General features: G+C 35.4%; 1 protein-coding gene across 6 annotated transcripts in view; it reads left to right on the top strand.

Annotated features, from left to right (window-relative positions):
• Positions 1–4151, top strand: part of dmd (dystrophin) — a 173713-nt gene extending 169562 nt beyond the window's left edge. For all 6 annotated transcript variants that reach the window (XM_087146941.1, XM_087146939.1, XM_087146940.1 and 3 more), the window contains 3 exons: positions 527–701; positions 1154–1297; positions 1502–4151. In XM_087146941.1, coding sequence (XP_087003067.1) covers positions 527–701; positions 1154–1297; positions 1502–1617 — 435 coding nt within the window. In that variant the 3' untranslated portion in view covers positions 1618–4151. The remainder of the gene's footprint in view (positions 1–526; positions 702–1153; positions 1298–1501) is intronic.
• Positions 4152–10423: the final 6272 nt, after the last annotated feature.

The following is a 10423-nucleotide window of genomic DNA, read 5'->3' on the forward strand; positions in this document are numbered from 1 at the left end:
ATGTCAGCTACCCTGGGCCCCTCCCCTTAGTGACACCTGTGAATATCCCACTAGGCTGATAACCTACATGCGTGTGCGTGGTACAGAATATGCACACCTGAAATGTGCACAGGCTTGTGTTGTCAACTTCACCCTTTCGTTTGTTGAGGTTGTCATTAATGTAAGAAATTTGTAGCTCGCTTGAATTTCTCAACATTTTTTGAGTAAAGCTAGCGTTTGGCCAATTTTATTTCATTAAGGTAACCTTATTACCATATTTACTGCAACTGCTTTTCTTAAAGAGAGTCCGCATGAGGCTGGCGCTTAACCCATAAGCTAAATCTACTCATTAAAGAAGGTGTAATCAGTCACGAGAGGGTACTCTTCTGAAAATTGTAGTCAAGTTTTGGGGAGGTGACCTGGTTTGATTTCCCTATTTAGTTCCAGTCAAAGCCTGTATTAGTCTACAGTTGTTCTTGTGGGATTCTCAAACAGCTGTGAGCCTCAGAGTTTACCTTCATTTCTTTCTCTGTTCTACATTTCACAGCCCGCTGACCGTAGCGCGTCGCAAGCCTCTTCCTCTCGCACAACCCCTGCCGTCTCCCCCACCTCCTCCATCAGCTCGTTGCCCCGGTCGCGCAGGCTCCCTGGCCACGTCACCTTGGAGTCATCGCGGTCACCTGCCAACGGGGGCACCAGCGACTATGACAGCGATATGGCCGGTAAATGGAATAAGCTTTTTGCGAGTTAAATTTGAATAAAATCTGGTTCACTGAGTTCTTTAAATTCACGTGAATATAACAGTTGGAATTTCTCCATACTAAAGATACTGTTGCTATACCTCGTGATTTGGGGCAAGCTTTGCTTAGTTACATAAGAGTTGCCTTGCACTAATACACTGTTTCTTGTGGATAAGAAGGGCACGAAGGAACCAGTCCCTTCCAGAGATGGTGGTCGCCATCCAAAAGCTTACCCCAAATCACCAGGTCTAGCAACAGTGTCTTTAGTCTGGGGAATTCAAATTGTTTTGTTAATAAAAATCCACAACTTGTGATTCAGAAATTCCGAAATCATGAACAGTCCTGGAAATCAAAGCCCTGCTTTAGTGGTTTGCAAGCCAGAAGCATACTGACCCACTCCACCTGCTTTTCTGTCTCCTCTGCCACCACCTCAGGTGAAGACCACATGCAGCCTTCCCCCCACACACCTCCGCATCTCAAAGATGACCCCATCCGGGAGGATGGGGGTAAGGTGGACCTGGACCAGGTCATCAAGGAACTCAACAACATCCCCGACGACAAAGGTGCTACTTCAACTGGTCAGTAGCCATTTCCAGTTGTGCTTAAAAGTCTTTCAACTTTTTAAAGTGGTAAACAATGGCCCGATCATTAATCATTTGAGATGAACATTTATCTCAAATGTTTTGGCTTTATGTGAAGCACTAATTTCAAATTAGGTCCAAGGGTTTAGTTACAAGTATTGCCATTCCTAACGAATCGCTTGTGTTCCTTTCTGTGCTTAGGTGCAAGCCAGGTGGGGAGTCTCCACCACATGGCCGACAACATTGGCAAGGCGGTAGGGACTCTGGTGACCGTCATGACAGATGACGAACACAGTGATAGAGAAAACGAGACGTAGGGTACAGCAAGTGGTCACAGAAATATTACCAAATGCACACATGAACACACATGGGCTTCCCAGTGCATCTTCAAACACAGCAGAGCCAAGCTGCAACTGAACATTGTACGTTGACCAAACTGGCTTAGGCAGAATGTGACAGACTGCAGGGCGTACACAGTGACACACAGGGTCATAAGTGCAGGCAGTGAGGGCAGAGGATACTTATTGATTTCCTAGGATTTTTTGCATGAAATGGTTGTGAGCAAACGGCCAGTGTCACGGACAGAGTCTGCAAAAGAAAATGGAGTTGATTGCGTAGCAAGAGTGAACGACGGCAGATAATGGTATTGTCAAGCCTGGCTAGATGTTAATTGTGTCAGGTAGAGTTGGCCCGACTAGGTCTACAACAGCAAACTTGTGCAAGAAAGTAGCGGAGGTAGTGGGCCTTCCGGTGTGCTTAACTGCTCCATGTACAACTCGTAGAGGGCAGTCTTCACTTTGGGGATTTACTGTGAGGATGATTACTCCTTGGTCAATTGTGCGAGCGAGCACCGGCCTCTAAGCAGTAGCCATTTGGGCTACCCACCTTGTTGCAGCTGCTGCTTGTTTGTGAGGCTTTGCACACGTCTTCAGTGTGTGGGTGTCGTAGCATCAACCAAAAGATGGGGCTGTTGCCTGTGGCATTTGATGTTAGATTACCTGGAACCTTTTTGGTGAGGAAGACAAGGCACCAGACCAAGATGGCCACACGGTGACATCATGGGCACCGGCACAACCAAAACAGTGAGATACTGTGCTTGAGGATGCTGGAAATCATGGTGACTCCAGCCCCTCCTCAAAAGACAGACATCTAGGACAACTTGTGATCTGGTTGTTGAGGAACAAGACCAAGATGGCAGTGGTGTGAGATCCACTCGGATCATTCCACAACTCAAAATGACCATTTTTGCAGCCGGTAATAGAGCCATGCCCTGTCAGTCAAAGCCTTATACCTCTCTACCAATCCTCAACTCGGTAGTTTTATTTGAAATTTACTTGGAGTAGATCACTGTAGAAAGAAACAAAAACTAGTTTATACTTCTTGCAGAATAGCCAAGTCATCAATAGTTTTAAATCTCCACACTTGCAAGGCTCCCACTTGGTCCCTGTGGTACCTTTTAGGCTGTCCATTGTTTACTTCGACCCACCGCATGATGAATTTATATTTATTGTGTCAAGGCATTGTCTTTGATTATTTGCTGATGTGGAACTACGTTAACAGTTCTTCCAAAATACTGGCAGAGTCTTTGATGTGCCGGTACTATTTTTTTCTTTCAGTTTTCTTCATTTGTACTTATTATAATCATTTTTTGGGTTGATTAGGAATACTTTAAGTATACCTTGTAAATGTATTTACTTACAAGAGAGATATGCCTATTTGAAAGTCAGTATTGTTTTGGTATTTTATCCCTATACACCAAAAGCCTGCAATGTACATCATGTTGCATTTATCCTAAAGTGTATTCAGTGTTTTTTTCATTTTAAAGAAATGTTAGCAGCTTTGTTATGTTGAAGAAATGTTACCCACTGCTTACAAGCCACAACTCAATATACCAATTCATGGAAGGCTAGGTTTTTTCCCTTTTTTTTTCTTTTGCTTGTTATATCCCTCAGTCTGTTCCCTGCAGATGTGATTCTGAGATTATCTGTACTTTGCATCTTACTACATTTCAGCGTGGGTCAGTACAACTTCTCAGAGGAGTAAAGGGACCATTAGCCTTTTGCTTCATGTTCAAGAATGCCTGTGTGGCAGTTGCCAATTTCTGACAAAATTGGTTCTGCATCCCGTTTAGAAAAAAAAAGTGTTATGCACTGAGAGCCACTGACCTAAAAAGACACATTGGCCAGTATCTTGTCTGCCCTTCTTGAATCTTTAATCCAGAAAATATTACAGAATAAGAACAACATTCTGCCCACTGGATACCCAAGTACATTGATGTATCGACCAACGATTCCTTGTTTACAAATTTAAATATCTAAATCACATTAAGGATGTGAAATTAGCATTGAAAGCAAGGCTGCCATTGCTGTGCCATTTGGAATCTTTTGTGCTTTGGTCCTCGGCCAATGATGTGGTTTGAAGGGCCCCAGTGTCAATGCTGATGTGAAATTTGTTGTATTGGAAAATACTGCCTTATGTTGGGAGTGGCAGATTAGTATGTTGCCCTTGCTTATAATAGCAAGGTTCTTAGTGAAATGCTCTCAGTGGACATGAGCTTGACTGCCATTTCACCAAGCAATGCTTTCCTTCATGGTCCGCATGGGCATGTTCTTTCCTTCCTCCTGTTAACCCAAGGGCGCATTCCACTTGTGTAAACTTGGCCGATATTTGCAGTCCAGGCCTATCATTTTGTAGCCCATCAACTGGAGTACTGTAGACTGTCAATCCCCCAGTATGTCTCGCTGATGAATTGGCATTTGAATTTTTGAAAAAATAATAAAAAATGAAAAACCAAAACCAATAAATCATAGGCCTGAAAAAGCTGTGTTTGAAATGGTTTCTTTCCCCTCCCCCCCAAAAAACCCCACCAGGCTACCATTGCATGTTGCGAAAGTACAGTAGAATCTCACGTTTGATTCTGACTTTGATTTGTCCTTGTCAGCAGTCAAAATTGAACCATTGTCTTTTGTACAGCTGTCTATTGTTAAGTGAATGTATTTTTCCTTTCTAATGTGACCTACTTACTTGATTCTGTCAGCCTTAATTCTCATATTTATTAACCGTTTGCTGTAACCATCACATGTATATGATTCGTTTTCTCTTTTAGATTTCTGTAAATATAACAGTCTAGCTTTGTAACCTCTATCCTTTTTTGTAGTCCTCCCCAATGTCAGTCAATTAACACCAATGTGTTTTACTGGTTTTGTGCCGAAACTTTTAACGAAATGAAAGCAAAAATCACACAAAGGGTGTTATCAGACAAAATACCTGAAAAAAATCCAGATGAACTAAAAACAAATCTTGATCATTAACACTTTCGTTGGGAAGATTTGAAGGACTAGCATTTATTATCATGCATACACAATTTCAATTCAGAACTATTTGCCTATTCCCAAATGAAACCGTCAGTTGGGAAAGTAATTTTTAGCAAGTGGTCGTGTTTGAGAAAAAAAAATATGATGCAAAGGGAATTGCCCCCAAACCAAAGTGGTGTGTATAGGCCCCTCTGATTTCTGTAGGGAATTTGACAAATGGACAAAAATGATTTGCTTTTCTATGTGATCATCTGTAATTTTAACTTTAGTAATAAAACATTGTAAAATATTGAAGACGGACATTTAACTAGCTGCCTCTTCATATGTTTCCTGTTTCTGTGTTTCCAGTTAATTCATTTGTAATTGTACAAGTAAGTGTAATTTCTTTCACTTTTATGAAACTTGACAAAGAATTTTTAAATTCATTTCCAGAAAGTCAGGTTAAACTCCAAGTTTGAAGTCATATGACCCAGAAATTTCCAAAAATGAAAATATAACACCAACCCTCTGTGCTGATTTTATTTTTAAGTAAACATTTTTTTTTTCAAAATATATTAAAACGCATGGCAGACGTCTTACAGATTTTATATTTCACTTAGCTGAAAAGTTAACAGAAATGTCAAGGCCAACCCCTTGGAGTTTTTAATTTGTAGCAAAGCCCAAATTGTCCTGAAAATTAATCCATTTTAGGCCCATGGGGTTTCATCAAATGATTTATTGTCACTGGACAGGATCTGTGTTTTTTTGGGGGCCGGAAAGAGAATTCCTCGGAGTGAGTTAGTAGGTATTGTTAACGATCCAGTTAATTTGGGCTACGCCATTCGAATGTGGAGGCCGGGGTGTCCTGAGAAAAGAAATCACTTTTGTCTTAGCAGTTCATCCTGTCGGACATTACATTTTTTGGTTCAAATAAAATCTCAAGTCTGTCCCTGTCTTTCCTGTCTGTGCACGTGGCAATAGTAAAATTGTAAGGCTAACCCTCTTGAGATTAACTTTTCACAAAATTGAAAATTTCTTTCAGTTAATATGAATATACGGCTTTTTTTTAGAAAGCCTTTATTTCCCCGAAAATTAATAAAAATGCAAGGTAACCCCTATCAGATTTTAGTTTTTATGAAAAACCGAAAACTTCTCTTAAACTGAAGAAAAATGTACGGCTAACCTCTTGTACAATGTAATTTTTCACAAAATTGAAAATGTCTAAATAAATCCTAAATTAATACAAAATATATAGCTAGAATAGAATTTTCAGTCAAATTGACATCTACAGGCTAACCCCTTGCAGATTTTTTCAAAATTTTCACCTGACATTTTTTAACAAAAATGAGTTCTACAGGCCTTGTAGATGACAAAAATGTGTTTCTTTTCATTCAAAAATGATTTTCTAATGATTTGTAGAAAAATCAAATTTGGGTCAAAATTTGATAATTTTGCAAGGCTAACCCCTTGCAGATTCTTTCAAAATTTTCACCCGTCATTTTTTAACAAAAATGATTTCTACAGGCCTTGTAGATGACAAAAATGTGTTTCTTTTCATTCAAAAATGATTTTCTAATGATTTGTAGAAAAATCAAATTTGGGTCAAAATTTGATAATTTTGCAAGGCTAACCCCTTGCAGATTTTTTCAAAATTTTCACCCGTCATTTTTTAACAAAAATGAGTTCTACAGGCCTTGTAGATGACAAAAATGTGTTTCTTTCCTTCAAAAATGATTTCCTAATGATTTGTAGAAAAATCAAATTTGGGTCAAAATTTGATAATTTTGCAAGGCTAACCCCTTGCAGATTTTTTCAAAATTTTCACCCAACATTTTTTAACAAAAATGAGTTCTACAGGCCTTTTAGATGACAAAAATGTGTTTCTTTTTGTTCAAAAATGATTTCCTAATGATTTGCAGAAAAATGAAATTTTGGTCAAAATTTGATAATTTTGCAAGGCTAACCCCTTGCAGATTCTTTTAAAATTTTCACTCGTCATTTTTTAACAAAAATGATTTCTACAGGCCTTGTAGATGACAAAAATGTGTTTCTTTCCTTCAAAAATGATTTCCTAATGATTTGTAGAAAAATCAAATTTTGGTCAAAATTTGATAATTTTGCAAGGCTAACCCCTTGCAGGTTCTTTCAAAATTTTCACCCGTCATTTTTTAACAAAAATGAGTTCTACAGGCCTTGTAGATGACAAAAATGTGTTTCTTTTCATTCAAAAATGATTTTCTAATGATTTGTAGAAAAATCAAATTTGGGTCAAAATTTGATAATTTTGCAAGGCTAACCCCTTGCAGATTTTTTCAAAATTTTCACCTGACATTTTTTATCAAAAATGAGTTCTACAGGCCTTGTAGATGACAAAAATGTGTTTCTTTTCATTCAAAAATGATTTCCTAATGATTTGTAGAAAAATCAAATTTGGGTCAAAATTTGATAATTTTGCAAGGCTAACCCCTTGCAGAATTTTTCAAAATTTTCACCCAACATTTTTTAACAAAAATGAGTTCTTCAGGCCTTGTAGATGACAAAAATGTGTTTCTTTTCATTCAAAAATGATTTTCCAAAGATTTGTAGAAAAATCAAATTTGGGTCAAAATTTGATAATTTTGCAAGGCTAACCCCTTGCAGATTTTTTCAAAATTTTCACCTGACATTTTTTAACAAAAATGAGTTCTACAGGCCTTGTAGATGACAAAAATGTGTTTCTTTCCTTCAAAAATGATTTCCTAATGATTTGTAGAAAAATCAAATTTGGGTCAAAATTTGATAATTTTGCAAGGCTAACCCCTTGCAGATTTTTTCAAAATTTTCACCCGTCATTTTTTAACAAAAATGAGTTCTACAGGCCTTTTAGATGACAAAAATGTGTTTCTTTTTGTTCAAAAATGATTTCCTAATGATTTGCAGAAAAATCAAATTTGGGTCAAAATTTGATAATTTTGCAAGGCTAACCCCTTGCAGATTCTTTTAAAATTTTCACCCGTCATTTTTTAACAAAAATGAGTTCTACAGGCCTTGTAGATGACAAAAATGTGTTTCTTTTCATTCAAAAATGATTTTCCAAAGATTTGTAAAAAATCAAATTTTGGTCAAAATTTGATAATTTTGCAAGGCTAACCCCTTGCAGATTTTTTCAAAATTTTCACCCAACATTTTTTAACAAAAATGAGTTCTTCAGGCCTTGTAGATGACAAAAATGTGTTTCTTTTTGTTCAAAAATGATTTTCTAATGATTTGTAGAAAAATCAAATTTGGGTCAAAATTTGATAATTTTGGAAGGCTAACCCCTTGCAGATTTTTTCAAAATTTTCACCCGTCATTTTTTAACAAAAATGATTTCTACAGGCCTTTTAGATGACAAAAATGTGTTTCTTTTTATTCAAAAATGATTTTCTAATGATTTGTAGAAAAATCAAATTTGGGTCAAAATTTGATAATTTTGCAAGGCTAACCCCTTGCAGATTCTTTTAAAATTTTCACTCGTCATTTTTTAACAAAAATGATTTCTACAGGCCTTGTAGATGACAAAAATGTGTTTCTTTTCATTCAAAAATGATTTTCCAAAGATTTGTAAAAAATCAAATTTGGGTCAAAATTTGATAATTTTGGAAGACTAACCCCTTGCAGATTTTTTCAAAATTTTCACCTGACATTTTTTATCAAAAATGAGTTCTACAGGCCTTGTAGATGACAAAAATGTGTTTCTTTTCATTCAAAAATGATTTCCTAATGATTTGTAGAAAAATCAAATTTGGGTCAAAATTTGATAATTTTGCAAGGCTAACCCCTTGCAGAATTTTTCAAAATTTTCACCCAACATTTTTTAACAAAAATGAGTTCTTCAGGCCTTGTAGATGACAAAAATGTGTTTCTTTTCATTCAAAAATGATTTCCCAATGATTTGTAGAAAAATCAAATTTTGGTCAAAATTTGATAATTTTGCAAGGCTAACCCCTTGCAGATTTTTTCAAAATTTTCACCTGACATTTTTAAACAAAAATGAATTCTTCAGGCCTTCTAGATGATAAAAATGTGTTTCTTTTTATTCAAAAATGATTTTCTAATGATTTATAGAAAAATCAAATTTGGGTCAAAATTTGATAATTTTGCAAGGCTAACCCCTTGCAGATTTTTTCAAAATTTTCACCTGACATTTTTTATCAAAAATGAGTTCTACAGGCCTTGTAGATGACAAAAATGTGTTTCTTTTCATTCAAAAATGATTTTCCAAAGATTTGTAAAAAATCAAAATTGGGTCAAAATTTGATAATTTTGCAAGGCTAACCCCTTGCAGATTTTTTCAAAATTTTCACCCAACATTTTTTAACAAAAATGAGTTCTTCAGGCCTTGTAGATGACAAAAATGTGTTTCTTTTTGTTCAAAAATGATTTTCTAATGATTTGTAGAAAAATCAAATTTGGGTCAAAATTTGATAATTTTGGAAGGCTAACCCCTTGCAGATTTTTTCAAAATTTTCACCTGTCATTTTTTAAGAAAAATGACTTCTACAGGCCTTTTAGATGACAAAAATGTGTTTCTTTTCATTCAAAAATGATTTCCCAATGATTTGTAGAAAAATCAAATTTGGGTCAAAATTTGATAATTTTGCAAGGCTAACCCCTTGCAGATTTTTTCAAAATTTTCACCTGACATTTTTTATCAAAAATGAGTTCTACAGGCCTTGTAGATGACAAAAATGTGTTTCTTTTCATTCAAAAATGATTTCCCAATGATTTGTAGAAAAATCAAATTTGGGTCAAAATTTGATAATTTTGCAAGGCTAACCCCTTGCAGATTTTTTCAAAATTTTCACCCAACATTTTTTAACAAAAATGAGTTCTTCAGGCCTTGTAGATGACAAAAATGTGTTTCTTTTCATTCAAAAATGATTTTCCAAAGATTTGTAGAAAAATCAAATTTGGGTCAAAATTTGATAATTTTGCAAGGCTAACCCCTTGCAGATTTTTTCAAAATTTTCACCTGACATTTTTTAACAAAAATGAGTTCTACAGGCCTTGTAGATGACAAAAATGTGTTTCTTTCCTTCAAAAATGATTTCCTAATGATTTGTAGAAAAATCAAATTTGGGTCAAAATTTGATAATTTTGCAAGGCTAACCCCTTGCAGATTTTTTCAAAATTTTCACCCGTCATTTTTTAACAAAAATGAGTTCTACAGGCCTTTTAGATGACAAAAATGTGTTTCTTTTTGTTCAAAAATGATTTCCTAATGATTTGCAGAAAAATCAAATTTTGGTCAAAATTTGATAATTTTGCAAGGCTAACCCCTTGCAGATTCTTTTAAAATTTTCACCCGTCATTTTTTAACAAAAATGAGTTCTACAGGCCTTCTAGATGACAAAAATGTGTTTCTTTTTATTCAAAAATGATTTTCTAATGATTTGTAGAAAAATCAAATTTGGGTCAAAATTTGATAATTTTGCAAGGCTAACCCCTTGCAGATTTTTTCAAAATTTTCACCTGACATTTTTTAACAAAAATGAGTTCTACAGGCCTTGTAGATGACAAAAATGTGTTTCTTTTCATTCAAAAATGATTTTCCAAAGATTTGTAAAAAATCAAATTTGGGTCAAAATTTGATAATTTTGCAAGGCTAACCCCTTGCAGATTTTTTCAAAATTTTCACCCAACATTTTTTAACAAAAATGAGTTCTACAGGCCTTGTAGATGACAAAAATGTGTTTCTTTTTGTTCAAAAATGATTTTCTAATGATTTGTAGAAAAATCAAATTTGGGTCAAAATTTGATAATTTTGCAAGGCTAACCCCTTGCAGATTTTTTCAAAATTTTCACCTGA

This window comes from Acanthaster planci, linkage group LG15 (genome assembly GCF_054643075.1).
Source record: "Acanthaster planci isolate LZ-2023a linkage group LG15, COTS_SCS, whole genome shotgun sequence".
In the NCBI taxonomy this organism is placed as follows: domain Eukaryota; kingdom Metazoa; phylum Echinodermata; class Asteroidea; order Valvatida; family Acanthasteridae; genus Acanthaster; species Acanthaster planci.